Source organism: Pithys albifrons, chromosome 29 (genome assembly GCF_047495875.1).
Source record: "Pithys albifrons albifrons isolate INPA30051 chromosome 29, PitAlb_v1, whole genome shotgun sequence".
Lineage (NCBI taxonomy): Eukaryota > Metazoa > Chordata > Aves > Passeriformes > Thamnophilidae > Pithys > Pithys albifrons.
This window is the reverse complement of record NC_092486.1, coordinates 2617917-2633825: the sequence shown is the minus strand read 5'-3', so window position 1 is coordinate 2633825 and position 15909 is coordinate 2617917. Positions and strand designations below refer to the sequence as shown.

Genomic DNA, 15909 nt, shown 5'->3' with positions numbered 1-15909 from the left:
TTCAAAGCATTTCAGTGTTGAAAAAAAGCCAAATAAGGTGAAATGTTGTGTGTTCCCAACTTGAACAGTCTGAGTGGTGGGGAGATGATTGAGAAGTTCTTCCATGGATTTAAACAGAATCCTCCTTTCCTCTTTGTGCCCTCTGACACAGGATTGTTGCTGGGAGGTTTAGGGTGGGAAGAACTGATTTTCAGCCTTATTTTCAGGGCATGGATCATTCCAGTGCTCAGTTTGTCCCACACAGAAGAATTCAAGTGTAAAATGTGGTTTGAGGAAGGTGCTGCAGCACAGGAAGGAGTCCCAAGGGCACACCAGAGAACATTCCTGGTGGATACTGAAAATTCAAGACCATTTATGTTGCCAGACTGGAGCTGTTTGGAGTGTTCTGGTCTTCAGTGGGGACCAAGCTTGAGAAAAAAGACATTAAGGTTGAGTTGAGATGGCACAGGAGGCCTTCAAATCCATGCCAGGCTGTTGGATCCTTCCCTTCCATGGAGCACAAGGTGGCCAGACTGGAGGAGGACCTGCCCATGGGCTGGTGGGAAGTGTGGAGAGCAGAACTGCCAGGGCTGGAGTTTGGGTGATGGAGGGAAGGGAGTCAGGAGTGGCAGAGGTGGGACAGGAGCTCCAGGGCTGGACCTTGGGTGATGGAGGGAAGGTGTAGGACAGGAGCTCCAGGGCTGGCCTTTGGGTGATGGAGGGAAGGGAGTCAGGAGTGGCACAGGTGGGACAGGAGCTCCAGGGCTGGACTTTGGGTGATGGAGAGAAGGGAGTCAGGAGTGGCAGAGGTGGCACAGGAGCTCCAGGGCTGGACTTTGGGTGATGGAGGGAAGGTAGGACAGGAGCTCCAGGGCTGGACTTTGGGTGATGGAGAGAAGAGAGTCAGGAGTGGCACAGATGGGACAGGAGCTCCAGGGCTGGACCTTGGGGTGGTGGAGAGAAGGGAGTCAGGAGTGGCAAAGGTGGGACAGGAGCTCCAGGGCTGGACCTTGGGGTGGTGGAGAGAAGGAAGTCAGGAGTGGCAAAGGTGGGACAGGAGCTCCAGGGCTGGAGTTTGGGTGATAGAGAGAAGGGAATCAGGAGTGGCAGAGGTGGCACAGGAGCTCCAGGGCTGGACTTTGGGTGATGGAGAGAAGGGAGTCAGGAGTGGCAGAGGTGGCACAGGAGCTCCAGGGCTGGACTTTGGGTGATGGAGGGAAGGTAGGACAGGAGCTCCAGGGCTGGACTTTGGGTGATGGAGAGAAGAGAGTCAGGAGTGGCACAGATGGGACAGGAGCTCCAGGGCTGGACCTTGGGGTGGTGGAGAGAAGGGAGTCAGGAGTGGCAAAGGTGGGACAGGAGCTCCAGGGCTGGACCTTGGGGTGGTGGAGAGAAGGAAGTCAGGAGTGGCAAAGGTGGGACAGGAGCTCCAGGGCTGGAGTTTGGGTGATAGAGAGAAGGGAATCAGGAGTGGCAGAGGTGGCACAGGAGCTCCAGGGCTGGACTTTGGGTGATGGAGGGAAAGGGAGTCAGGAGTGGCACAGGTGGGACAGGAGCTCCAGGGCTGGACTTTGGGTGATGGAGAGAAGGGAGACAGGAGTGGCACAGTTGGGACAGGAGCTCCAGGGCTGGACTTTGGGTGATGGAGAGAAGAGAGTCAGGAGTGGCATAGATGGGAGAGGAGCTCCAGGGCTGGACCTTGGGTGATGGAGGGAAGGGAATCAGGAGTGGCACAGGTGGGACAGGAGCTCCTCAGGCACCTCCCACCACCAGAACCAGGCAACTCATGCACTGAAGAGCTCTCTGTGTCCTCCTCCTGAAAAGCAGCCCCTGCCCTTGGGAGTCCTGCAGTGCTGGGAGGTGTGAGAGGTTCAGCAGCACCTCTGGGTGTCTGTGGGATCCAGGGTAGGATGTCCCTGCTCTTCGCAGAGGCTGAACAGGATGACCTTGAAGGACTCCCTTCTAATTCCAACTATTCTGGGTGCATCATCTGGCCAAGCCTGAGGCTCCCTCTGCTCCTGCCACTGCTGGGCTCTCACCCCAACCTGTGGTTCTTCCCCCACCAGCTCTGTCTGTCCAGCTCAAAGTCAACCCTTCAGGAGGGGGTTGGTCTCTTCTCCCACACAACCAGCAATGGGATAAGATGGCACAGCTTAAGCTGTGCCAGGGCAGCTTTGGGTTGGATATAAAGAAATTCTTTGCAGAGAGGGTGGTCAGGCCTTGGAATGGGCTGCCCAGAGAGGGGGTGGATTCCCCATCCCTGGAGGTGTTTAAGATGAGACTGGATGTGGCACTGAGTGAGAATCCACCATGTCTTGATCCAACCCCACTGTGATCACCACTGTGATCACTCTGTGCCCTGGGCTGGTGACCACAGTGGGGTTGGATCAAGGGTTGGGCTGGATAATCTCAGAGGTCTCTTCCAACCCAGCTGATTTCTGTGGTTCTATAATTCACCTAACCCAGACCCTGAGGCTGTTCTGGGGATGTTTGGAGAGCTCTTTCATAGAATCATAGAATGGATTGGGTTGGAAAAGCCCTCTGAGATCATCAAGTCCAACCCTTGATCCAACCCCACTGTGATCACCAGCCCAGGGCACAGAGTGCCCTGGGCTGGTGATCACAGTAGGGTTGGATCAAGACATGGTGGATTCTCCCTCAGTGCCACATCCACAGAATGACAGAATGGATTGGGTTGGAAAAGCCCTCTGAGATCATCAAGTCCAACCCTTGGTCCAACTCCAGTCCCTTTACCAGATCATGGCACTCAGTGCCACGGCCAAGCTCAGGTTCAAACCCTCCAGGGATGGGGAATCCACTCCCTCTCTGGGCAGCCCATTCCAATCCCTGAGCACTCTCTCTGCAAAGAATTTCTTTCTGCTCTCCAACTTCAATTTCCCCTGGCAGAGCTTGAGCCCATCGTGCCCCCTTGTCCTATTGCTGAGTGCCTGGGAGAAGAGACCAACCCCCACCTGGCCACAACTTCCCTTCAGGCAGTTCCAGACAGTGCTGAGGTCACCTCTGAGCCTCCTCTTCTCCAGGCTGAACACCCCCAGCTCCCTCAGCCTCTCCTCACAGCACTTCCTCTTGCTTTTTGGAGTGTTAATTCTCTTTTTCCTCTCCAGAATAAGATCTTTATCTACCGTGGCAAAGAGTACGAGCGGAGGGAGGATTTCAACCTGAAGCTGCTCACCCAGTTCCCCAGTGCTGAGAAGATGACCAGCACTGCCCCTCCAGGAGAGGACATCAAGGCTTCTCCCAAACAGTGTATCTTTTGCTTCTGAGGATTTGGGGCACATTCAGGGGCTGCCTCTTCCCTGGGCTCAGCAGAACAGCCCCCAATGCAGGCACTGGGCATGGGAATATCCAGAGCTGAAACTCTGAATTTCCACAGGCTCCATAAATGTCCTCACCTTGTTATTTCTGTGCTAAAACTACTGTGTGAAAAAGCACAGAGCTGCAGAATCCCTTTGGTCTGAATTAGGTTTTTTAGTGATTAAAGGTGGAACCAGATGGTCTTTCTGCTCTTCCATATGAGGATCATCTGCCCAGTTTGATTTCTGCAGTTCTCTGATATTTGTCACCATTTGTGTCTGCTCAGCCTCAGAATTACAAATATATTTCTATTGAATTTGCTTTGTGGTAGTTGAGGATTTCAGGTCTCCTCCTGGAATCCCCATGGCCTTGGTCTCGTGTCTGCAGAGCAGGAAAGGAAGTTGATTCTGGCCCAGATAGACCAAATATTTCATCAAATAAAGGACTCAGGAGCAGAGACTGGATGAAAAAAGGGATTTTAGTGCGTGTTGTGTAGGGGAGAGCCAAGGGGAACTCCAGCCTGGGGTCCTGCACAGGGAGAGAGGGAGATGGAGGCAGGGAATGGGGGAGAGAGGGAGATGGAGGCAGGGAATGGGGGAGAGAGGGAGATGGAGGCAGGGAGTGGGGGACAGAGAGGGGAGATGGAGGCAGGGAATGGGAGAGAGGGAGATGGAGGCAGGGAAGGGGGGAGAAAGAGGGGAGATGCAGGCAGGGTATGGGGGAGAGAGGGAGATGCAGGCAGGGAATGGGGGAGAGAGGGAGATGGAGGCAGGGAATGGGGGAGAGAGGGAGATGGAGGCAGGGAATGGGGGAGAGAGGGAGATGGAGGCAGGGAATGGGGGAGAGAGGGAGATGGAGGCAGGGAATGGGGGAGAGAGGGAGATGGAGGCAGGGAATGGGGGACAGAGAGGGAGATGGAGGCAGGGAATGGGGGACAGAGAGGGAGATGCAGGGAATGGGGGAGAGGAAGATGCAGGGAGGGAATGGGGGAGAGGGAGATGCAGGCAGGGAATGGGGGACAGAGAGGGAGGTGCAGGGAGGGAATGGGGGAGAGAGGAAGATGCAGGGAGGGAATAGGGGAGTGGGAGATGCAGGGAGGGAATGGGGGAGAGGGAGATGCAGGGAGGGAATGGGGGAGAGGGAGATGCAGGGAGGGAATAGGGGAGAGGGAGATGCAGGCAGGGAATGGGGGAGAGAGAGGGAGATGCAGGGAGGGAATGGGGGACAGAGAGGGAGATGCAGGCAGGGAATGGGGGACAGAGAGGGAGATTCAGGCGGGGAATGGGGGACAGAGAGGGAGATGCAGGCAGGGAATGGGGGAGAGGGAGATGCAGGCAGGGAATGGGGGAGAGAGGGAGATGCAGGGAGGGAATGGGGGAGAGGGAGATGCAGGGAGGGAATGGGGGAGAGAGGGAGATGCAGGGAGGGAATGGGGGAGAGAGGGAGATGCAGGGAGGGAATGGGGGAGAGAGGGAGATGCAGGGAGGGAATGGGGGAGAGAGGGAGATGCAGGGAGGGAATGGGGGAGAGGGAGATGGAGGCAGGGAATGGGGGACAGAGAGGGGAGATGCAGGCAGGGAATGGGGGAGAGAGGGAGATGGAGGCAGGGAATGGGGGAGAGAGGGAGATGCAGGGAGGGAATGGGGGAGAGGGAGATGGAGGCAGGGAATGGGGAAGAGGGAGATGGAGGCAGGGAATGGGGAAGAGGGAGATGGAGGCAGGGAATGGGGAAGAGGGAGATGGAGTCAGGGAATGGGGGAGAGAGGGGAGATTCAGGCAGGGAATGGGGGACAGAGGGGAGATGCAGGCAGGGAATGGGAGAGCAGGAGATGCAGGCAGGGAATGGGGGAGAGGGAGATGCAGGCAGGGAATGTGTGGTGAGAGGGAGATGCAGGCAGGGAATGTGTGGTGAGAGAGGGGAGACACAGGCAGGGACAGGGGACAGAGAGGGAAGGGAGTTCCCTTCTTGCTTGAAGTTTTTTTTTTTTTTGCTGAGGGAGAGAGAAGAGCCACATCCATCCAGCACAGAACCCACTCCAGAAACTTGTTGTCCTTTTCCTTGTTTCCCAAAGGAGAAATCAGCCATCCTGAGGCTTCCCAAGCACCTCTCCAGGGAATTCCAACACCTGGAAGTGCCCAAGGCCAGGCTGGGCAGGGCTTGGAGCACCCTGGGCTGGTGGGAGGTGTCCCTGCCATGGCAGGGGTGGCACTGGGTGGGCTTTGAGGTCCCTCCAACCCAACCCATTCCATGTTTTGGGATAAGTATTTTAACAACAGGCCCCGGGTGTTTCTTCCCTCTGCTGTTTTCCCAGAAGAATTCCTGGTTTTTCCTCCTTACCTGGAGCCTCTCAGATGTTCAGTGTTTTACTGTGAAGCCCGTGATGAACCTGCCACCAAATTACAAAGATAAACCTGTGCCTGAGCAGATCTTAAAGTAATTTATTTTCCTTTTCCTTCAACTTTTCTTTCCCAACTGACTTGGGCACTTTGTGTCTTGTTGAATAGTCCAGTTCCACTTTGTGAAACACTTGAATGTTTCTGTATTAAACTTATTTACTATTCCAGTTTCCCTTTGTGAAACACTTGAATGTTTCTATATTAAACTTATTTAATATTCCAGTTTCCCTTTGCTGTTTGTGAGAGAAAACAGCTGAATTTTTCTATACTAAATTTATTTAATATTCCAGTTTCACTGTGCTATTTATGACACAGTTGATTTTTTCTCTATTAAATTTATTTAATATTCCAGTTTCCCTTTGCTGTTTGTGAAACAGTTGAATATTTCTATATTAAACTTATTTAATATTCCAGTTCCACTTTGTGAGAGAAACAGTTGAATTTTCTATACTAAATTTGTTTAATATTCCAGTTTCACTGTGCTATTTGTGAGAGAAAACAGTTGAATATTTCTATATTAAATTTATTTAATATTCCAGTTCCACTTTGTGAGAGAAAACAGTTGAATATTTCTATATTAAACTTATTTAATATTCCAGTTCCACTTTGTGAGAGAAAACAGTTGAATATTTCTATATTAAATTTATTTAATATTCCAGTTCCACTTTGTGAGAGAAAACAGTTGAATATTTCTATATTAAACTTATTTAATATTCCAGTTCCACTTTGTGAAACAGTTGAATATTTCTATATTAAATTTGTTTAATATTCCAGTTTCACTGTGCTATTTGTGAGAGAAAACAGTTGAATTTTTCTATATTAAATTTGTTTAAAATTCCAGTTTCACTGTGCTATTTATGAGAGAAAACAGTTGAATATTTTTATATTAAATTTGTTGAATATTCCAGTTTCCCTTTACTGTTTATGAGAGGAAACAGCTGAATATTTCTATATTAAACTTATTTAATATTCCAGTTTCACTTTGTGAGAGAAAACCGTTGAATTTTTCTATATTAAATTTATTTAATATTCCAGTTTCACTGTGCTATTTGTGAGAGAAAACAGTTGATTTTTTCTGGATTAAATTTGTTGAATATTCCAGTTTCACTTTGCTGATTGTGACAGAAAACAGTTGAATATTTCTATATTAAATTTATTTAAAATTCCAGTTTCCCTTTGCTGTTTGTAAGAGGAAACAGTTGAATATTTCTATATTAAACTTATTTAATATTCCAGTTCCACTTTGTGAGAGAAAACCGTTGAATTTTTCTATACTAAATTTGTTTAATATTCCAGTTTCACTGTGCTATTTAAGAGAGAAAACAGTTGAATATTTTTATATTAAATTTGTTTAATATTCCAGTTTCACTGAGCTATTTATGAGAGAAAACAGCTGAATTTTTCTATATTAAATTTGTTTAATAGTCCAATTTCACTTTGCTGTTTGTGAAACAGTTGAATATTTCTATATTAAACTTATTTAATATTCCAGTTTCACTTTGTGAGAGAAAACAGTTGAATATTTCTGTATTAAACTTATTTAATATTTCAGTTCACTGAGCTATTTATGAGAGGAAACAGTTGAATGTTTCTGTATTAAACTTATTTAATATTCCAGTTTCACTTTGTGAAACAGTTGAATGTTTCTATATTAAACTTATTTAATATTCCAGTTTCACTGAGTTATTTATGAGAGGAAACAGTTGATTTTTTCTGTATTAAACTTATTTAATATTCCAGTTTCACTGTGCTATTTAAGAGAGAAAACAGTTGAATATTTTTATATTAAATTTATTTAATAGTCCAATTTTACTTTGCTGATTGTGAGAGGAAACAGTTGAGTATTTCTATATTAAACTTATTTAATATTCCAGTTTCACTTTGTGAGAGAAACAGTTGAATATTTCTATATTAAATTTGTTTAATATTCCAGTTTCACTGAGCTATTTATGCGACAAAACAGTTGAATATTTCTATATTAAATTTGTTTAATATTCCAGTTTCACTGAGCTATTTGTGAGAGAAAACAGTTGATTTTTTCTATATTAAATTTGTTTAATAGTCCAATTTCCCTTTGCTGTTTGTGAAACAGTTGAATATTTCTATATTAAACTTATTTAATATTCCAGTTCCACTTTGTGAGAGAAACAGTTGAATTTTCTATACTAAATTTGTTTAATATTCCAGTTTCACTGTGCTATTTATGAGAGAAAACAGTTGAATATTTTTATATTAAATTTGTTTAATATTCCAGTTCCACTTTGTGAGAGAAAACAGTTGAATATTTCTATATTAAACTTATTTAATATTCCAGTTCCACTTTGTGAAACAGTTGAATATTTCTGTATTAAATTTGTTTAATATTCCAGTTTCACTGAGCTATTTATGAGAGAAAACAGTTGAATATTTTTATATTAAATTTGTTGAATATTCCAGTTTCCCTTTGCTGTTTATGAGAGGAAACACTTGAATATTTCTATATTAAACTTATTTATTATTCCAGTTTCACTTTGTGAGAGAAAACAGTTGAATTTTTCTATATTAAATTTATTTAAAATTCCAGTTTCACTGAGCTATTTATGAGACAAAACAGTTGATTTTTTCTGTATTAAATTTGTTTAATATTCCAGTTTCCCTTTGCTGTTTGTAAGAGAAAACAGTTGAATATTTCTATATTAAACTTATTTAAAATTCCAGTTTCACTGTGCTATTTATGAGAGGAAACAGTTGATTTTTTCTGTATTAAACTTATTTAATATTCCAGTTTCACTGAACTATTTTTGAGACAAAACAGTTGATTTTTTCTGTATTAAATTTGTTTAATATTCCAGTTTCACTGAGCTATTTATGAGACAAAACAGTTGATTTTTTCTGGATTAAATTTGTTTAATATTCCAGTTTCCCTTTGCTGATTGTGAGAGAAAACAGTTGAATATTTCTATATTAAATTTATTTAAAATTCCATTTTCACTGTGCTATTTGTGAGAGAAAACAGTTGATTTTTTCTGTATTAAATTTGTTTAATATTCCAGTTTCCCTTTGCTGTTTGTAAGAGAAAACAGTTGAATATTTCTATATTAAATTTATTTAATATTCCAGTTTCACTGTGCTATTTATGAGAGGAAACAGTTGATTTTTTCTGTATTAAACTTATTTAATATTCCAGTTTCACTGTGCTATTTAAGAGAGAAAACAGTTGAATATCTTTATATTAAATTTGTTGAATATTCCAGTTTCCCTTTGCTGTTTATGAGAGGAAACAGTTGAATATTTCTATATTAAACTTATTTAATATTCCAGTTCCACTTTGCTGTTTATGAAACAGTTGAATATTTCTATATTAAACTTATTTAATATTCCAGTTCACTGAGCTATTTATGAGAGGAAACAGTTGAATGTTTCTGTATTAAACTTATTTAATATTCCAGTTCCACTTTGTGAGAGAAAACAGTTGATTTTTTCTGTATTAAATTTGTTTAATATTCCAGTTCCACTTTGCTGATTGTGAGAGAAAACAGTTGAATATTTCTATATTAAATTTATTTAAAATTCCAGTTTCACTGTGCTATTTATGAGAGGAAACAGTTGATTTTTTCTGTATTAAACTTATTTAATATTCCAGTTTCACTGAACTATTTTTGAGACAAAACAGTTGATTTTTTCTGTATTAAATTTGTTTAATATTCCAGTTTCACTGAGCTATTTATGAGACAAAACAGTTGATTTTTTCTGGATTAAATTTGTTTAATATTCCAGTTTCCCTTTGCTGATTGTGAGAGAAAACAGTTGAATATTTCTATATTAAATTTATTTAAAATTCCATTTTCACTGTGCTATTTGTGAGAGAAAACAGTTGATTTTTTCTGTATTAAATTTGTTTAATATTCCAGTTTCCCTTTGCTGTTTGTAAGAGAAAACAGTTGAATATTTCTATATTAAATTTATTTAATATTCCAGTTTCACTGTGCTATTTATGAGAGGAAACAGTTGATTTTTTCTGTATTAAACTTATTTAATATTCCAGTTTCACTTTGTGAGAGAAAACCAATTGAATTTTTCTATAAAGGCTGATGGGAGGAGAGAAAATAAATTCTACTTTTTTTCCCTTCCAGCTACTACAGAGCAAATGAGGTGCAACAATTCACACACTCCAGACCAGTCAGGAAAGGAGAGAAGGATCCAGACAATGAGTTTGCTGTGAGTTCTTTGCCTTTTTTGGGGTTTTTTTTTGGTGGCATTTTGGCCCCCACTGTCACCTTTTCCCCCCATCTGTGGCCATGGAGGTTTGGGGTTAAAATTTAAGATTAAAGAAGGGCTGAACTTGGCTTTGTAATCTTTGCCTGCTGCCAGTGGGGTCATTTCAAGGGGCTCCAGAGATGAAGTTTGAACCTTCAGAGTCCTTCAGAAGCCAAAAATTCTGTGCTGTGCCAGCCCAGTGTGGGGTCTGTCCTGGTTGGAGGTGCCAGGGCTTGGGGCGGGTCCTGCCAGTCTGTTCTGGGGGCTGAGTCCACCCTGCCCAGGAGAGGATGGAGCTGCCAGACCAACATTTCCCTTCCATTTTGGAATTTTTTTCCATCCTTTACCAGAATATGTGGATTGAAAGGACCACCTACACCACAGCCTATTCCTTCCCAGGAATCCTCAAGTGGTTTGAAGTCAAGCAGGTCACAACGGTGAGTCCTGCCTGGGGCTGGGTCTCCTGCCCTCCAGCCTCTCCCTGGATCCCTTGGGACAGCTGGCACTGCCAGTCCTGCCACCCTTGGGATGTGGCACATCAGAAACTTCTGCTGCAGATAAAGCAAATTCCTTTATTTCTTATTGAATGAATGAGAGAATTGTGGAATTCAGGAATGGGTTGGGATGAGTTGGGTTGGGTTGGGATGGGTTGGGTTGGGATGAGTTGGGTTGAGTTGGGATGGGTTGGGTTGGGCTGAGTTGGGATGGGTTGGATTGGGATGAGTTGGGTTGAGTTGGGTTGGGATGAGTTGGGTTGAGTTGGGTTGGGATGGGTTGGGTTGGGATGAGTTGGGTTGAGTTGGGTTGGGTTGGGCTGAGTTGGGTTGGGCTGAGTTGGGTTGGGCTGAGTTGGGTTGGGCTGAGTTGGGTTGGGTTGAGTTGGGTTGGGTTGGGTTGAGTTGGGTTGGGTTGGGCTGAGTTGGGTTGGGCTGAGTTGGGTTGAGTTGGGTTGGGCTGAGTTGGGTTGAGTTGGGTTGGGCTGAGTTGGGTTGAGTTGGGTTGGGCTGAGTTGGGTTGAGTTGGGTTGGGCTGAGTTGGGTTGAGTTGGGTTGGGCTGAGTTGGGTTGAGTTGGGTTGGGCTGAGTTGGGTTGGGTTGAGTTGGGTTGGGATGGGTTGGGTTGAGTTGGGTTGGGCTGAGTTGGGTTGGGTTGAGTTGGGTTGGGCTGAGTTGGGTTGGGCTGAGTTGGGTTGGGTTGGGTTGGGTTGGGTTGGGTTGGGTTGGGTTGGGCTGAGTTGGGTTGGGTTGAGTTGGGTTGGGCTGAGTTGGGTTGGGCTGAGTTGGGATGAGTTGGGTTGGGTTGAGTTGGGTTGGGATGAGTTGGGTTGGGTTGGGTTGGGTTGAGTTGGGTTGGGGTGAGTAGGGTTGAGTTGAGTTGGGTTGGGTTGAGTTGAGTTGAATTGAGTTGAGTTGGGAGGGACCTTAAAGCCCATCCAGTCCCATGGGCAGGGACACCTTTCACAAACCTGGGTTGCTCCAAGCTGGCCTTGGATATTTCCAGGGATGGAGCAGCCACAGCTTCTCTGGGAATTCCATCCCATCCCTTCCCACCCTCCCAGGGAAGAATTTCTTCCCAATATCCCATCTAAACCAGCACATGGAATCATGGAATGGTTTGGGTGGGAAGGGACCTTAAAACCTTCTCATTCCACCCCCTGCCATGGGCAGGGACACCTCCCATTGTCCCAGGGACACCTCCCACTGTCCCAGGTTGCTCCAGTCTGGCCTTGAGCACTCCCAGGGCTGGGGCAGCCACAGCTTCAATGGGAATTCCATTCCATCCCTCTCCACCCTCCCAGGGGACAATTCCTTCCTAAAACTTGAATGAAGGTTTGAAGTTTTCTTCTGTCACTCCCCTGAGGATTGTTCTGTTTCTTGTGCCCCCCAGGAGGAGATCAGCCCCTTGGAGAACGCCATAGAGACCATGGAGCTGACCAATGAGAAGATCACCAACATAGTGCAGCAGCACATGTGGGACAGGAGCCTGCCCGTGCACCCCCTGTCCATGCTGCTCAACGGCATCGTGGACCCCGCGGTCATGGGGGGCTACACCAACTATGAGAAGGTCCTGCCCACACCTCTGCAGCCCCTCTGCTCTTGGGGGGGGTCACCTGGAGAAGGGAAAGAACCTCCTGGGAGATCTGAGGGTCCCTTGCAGGGCTTAAAGGGGCTCCAAGAGAGCTGGAGAGGGATTTGGGACAAGGGATGGAGGGACAGGACACAGGGAATGGCTTCCCACTGCCAGAGGGCAGGGATAGGTGGGATATTGGGAAGGAATTCCTGACTGTGAGGGTGGGGATGGATGGGATGGGATGGGATGGGATTCCCAGAGAACCTGTGGCTGCTCCATCCCTGGGAGTGCCCAAGGCCAGGCGGGAGCACCCTGGGACAGTGGGAGGTGTCCCTGGGACAGTGGGAGGTGTCCCTGCCCAGGGCAGGGGATTGGAATGAGATGGTTTTAAGGTCCCTTCCCACCCAAACCATTCCATTATTCCATGTGCTGGTTTAGATGGGATATTGGGAAGAAATCCTGCCCTGGGAGGGTGGGCAGGGATGGGATGGGATTCCCAGAGAAGCTGTGGCTGCTCCATCCCTGGGAGTGTCCAAGGCCAGGCTGGAGCCCCCTGGGACAGTGGGAGGTGTCCCTGGGACAGTGGGAGGTGTCCCTGCCCAGGGCAGGGGTGGCACTGGGTGACCTTCAAGCTCCCTCCATCCCAGCCCATTCCAGGGCTCCTGCCCATCCCTGGCAGCTCCAGCTCCGTCCCACCAGCAGCTCTGGGGGTCTCAGCCCCTCCTCAGCTCCAGTCCAGAGGCAGCTGAAAGACTTGGGGTTCAACTGGCACTGGGATGGATTTCAACTGGCAGGGCCTGGGGTGAGGTGGGATATTGGGAAGGGATTGTCCCCTGGAGGGTGGGGAGGGATGGGATGGAATTCCCAGAGAACCTGTGGCTGCTCCATCCCTGGGAGTGCCCAAGGCCAGGCTGGAGCAACCTGGGACAGTGGGAGGTGTCCCTGGGCCAGTGGGAGGTGTCCCTGCCCAGGGCAGGGGGTGGCACTGGGTGATCTTTAATGTCCCTCCATCCTCCCAGTTTATGAATTAATGTTGACATCAAGTTTAGAATTACCAAAGTGGGAAAAAAAGCAGTTCCAGCTGTCCACATCTGGAAACACTCATTTCTGCTTCAGATTTTCCTCCCTCAGCTGAAAATCAGGACAGAACATTTGGCTGTTTTTTAATTGTTTCATTGGAGCCAAAAAGCCCAAAGTTCTCTTTTTTAAAATCATTCTTCTTAAATGAATTAATTAAACACTTTCAAGGCCAATCCTTTGGGGCCTCCCCAGCCCTTTCCCAGGCTCAGCCTTTTCAGGATCATCCTCTGAGCCCCATGAAAATCATCCCCAGGCTCCATGTGGGGAAAAAAACACACTCAGAGGCTGAACTGGTTCAGGGATGTGTTTCCAAACCAAATTAAAAGATTATTAGGAGAAAAAAAAAAGAAAAAATAATCTGAGCAGGAGTTGTGCTCCTTTTTCAGTGGGGTCATCATGAGAATTGGCACAATTTTAAGGTCCAGGGAAATGGATTTGTGTTTGTTCAACTCTAAAACAAGAGCAGAGCCTGTTGATCTGGAGAGACTCGAGGGATGGGCTGATTGCAATGGGATGAAGTTCAACAAGGCCAAGTGCAGGTCCTGCCCTTTGGCCACCCCAAGCCCTGCAGCGCTCCAGGCTGGGCACAGAGTGGCTGGAGAGCAGCCAGGCAGAGGGACCTGGGGGGACTGAGGGACAGGAAGCTCAACAGGAGCCACCAGTGTGCCCAGGTGGCCAAGAAGGCCAAGGGGATCCTGGCCTGGATCCAAACTAGCGTGGCCAGCAGGCCCAGGGCAGTGACCCTTCCCCTGGACTCTGCCTTGGGGAGGCCACACCTTGAGTGTTGTGTTCAGTTCTGGGCCCCTCAGTTGAGGCAAGAGATTGAGGGGCTGGAGCGGGGCCAGAGAAGAGCAACGAGGCTGGAGAAGGGACTGGATGTGGCACTGAGTGTCCTCTGAAACACCTCCAGGGACAGAGAATCCACCATGTCTTGGTCCAACCCCACTGTGATCACCAGCCCAGGGCACAGAGTGCCAGAGTGATCCCAGTGGGGTTGGATCAAGGGTTGGATTTGATGATCTCAGAGGTCTCTTCCAACCCAAGTGAGAAGAGCAACGAGGCTGGAGAAGGGACTGGAGCACAAGTGCTGTGGGGAGAGGCTGAGGGAGCTGGGGGTGTTCAGCCTGGAGAAGAGGAGGCTCAGAAGTGACCTCAGCACTGTCTGGAACTGCCTGGAGGGAAGTTGTGGCCAGGTGGGGGTTGGTCTCTTCTCCCAGGCACTCAGCAATAGGACAAGGGGGCACGATGGGCTCAAGCTCTGCCAGGGGAAATTGAAGTTGGAGAGCAGAAAGAAATTCCTTGCAGAGAGAGTGCTCAGGGATTGGAATGGGCTGCCCAGAGAGGGGGTGGATTCCCCATCCCTGGAGGGTTTGAACCTGAGCTTGGCCGTGGCACTGAGTGCCATGATCTGGTAAAGGGACTGGAGTTGGCCCAAGGGTTGGACTTGATGATCTCAGGGGGCTTTTCCAACCCAATCCATTCAATGATTCTGTGATTCTATGATTAAAAATAAACCCAAGAGAGGTGGAGACTGAAGGGGCTTTGTTGAGGCCAAGACCTCAGCAGAGTCTTTATTTCTCCTAAATCTTTGGAAATGTTGGATTTAAGGGCTCCAATCCCAAAGCTTCAAGAGCTGCCCAGGTCCCTCTGAGCTGCTTTGGTTGGTTTGGGTGTCCTTGGGTGTCCTGCTGAGCTCTGGAGAGGCTTTTTGAGGTGAAAATTGCAGGTTTTGGGTCTGCTCCTCACGCTTCAGGGAGCAGTAAAACAAACTGAGTTATTCCAGTCAATACTGTGGGATGAGAAGGGAGTTGGAACTGAATTAAAACTGTCTGATAAAGTAATTTTTCTTTACATATCTCTCCCTGAAAATTAAGATTTTTTGGAAACAAAAAAGCCCCTTTTTTCCCCCATCTCTCAACAAATAACCCTGCTTGGTTTTCCCTCAGTTTGGTGTCAGGGAGATGCAAAATCTGATATAATATAAGGAATATTGGCCATGAATTGCTTCTGAATTCCAGGGATCTTCCCCTGGGACAGCAGGGGAGTGTCTGGACCATCCATGTCATCTTCTCTCTTTCCTTTCAGGCCTTTTTCACAGAGAAGTATCTTCAAGAACACCCTGAGGACCAAGAGAAAATCGAGCTGCTTAAGCAACAAATCGCTATCCAGGTGTGGAACTGGGCAGGACTGGGAGCACTGGGTGGGATGTTGGGTGTGTTCTCCCCCTCCTCCTGCCAGAGAGAGGATTTGGGGGTGTCTGCAGTGGCTTTTTATTTGAAGGAAACTCCTTTAGTCTAAAGTTGTGGCCTGAGATATTCCATGTGCTGAGTGTTCCTCTGAAATACTCACCAAAGTGGTGGAGGCTTTTCCCTCCTGAGCATCAAAATCCTGTGAGCTCTTCATGAAACCTTCAAACCTCCTGGTCTGCCCACTGGAATTGCTCTCTCTTGGAATCTTGAGTGGGGAAGAGGGAATTGTGGAATGCCAGAGTGGTTTGGGTTTGGAAGGGACCTTAAAGCCCACCCAGTGCCACCCCTGTCATGGGAAGGGACACCTCCCACCAGCCCAGGATTCTCCAAGCCTTGTCCAGCCTGGTCTTGGACACTTCCAAGTATTGAAATTCCCTGGTGAGATGCTTGGGAAGCCTCAGGATGGCTGATTTCTCCTTTGGGAAACATGGAAAAGGATAACAAGCTTCTGGAGTGGGTTCTGTGCTAGATGGACATGGCTCTTCTCTCTCCCCCACCTCCCTTCCACCAGCCCAGGTTGCTCCAAGCCCTGTCCAACCTGCCCTTGGAACCACAGCTGGAAATGGGGAAAATGTCCCTATTT

At 47.2% G+C, this 15909-nt stretch overlaps 1 protein-coding gene across 2 annotated transcripts in view; it reads left to right on the top strand.

Annotated features, from left to right (window-relative positions):
- The window catches only part of DOCK5 (dedicator of cytokinesis 5), a 109841-nt gene that overhangs the window by 79790 nt on the left and 14142 nt on the right, over window positions 1–15909 (top strand). For both annotated transcript variants that reach the window (XM_071579182.1, XM_071579180.1), the window contains exons 41-46: window positions 3105–3246; window positions 5647–5728; window positions 9804–9888; window positions 10278–10364; window positions 11815–11991; window positions 15163–15246. In XM_071579182.1, the coding sequence (XP_071435283.1) occupies window positions 3105–3246; window positions 5647–5728; window positions 9804–9888; window positions 10278–10364; window positions 11815–11991; window positions 15163–15246 (657 nt within the window). The remainder of the gene's footprint in view (window positions 1–3104; window positions 3247–5646; window positions 5729–9803; window positions 9889–10277; window positions 10365–11814; window positions 11992–15162; window positions 15247–15909) is intronic.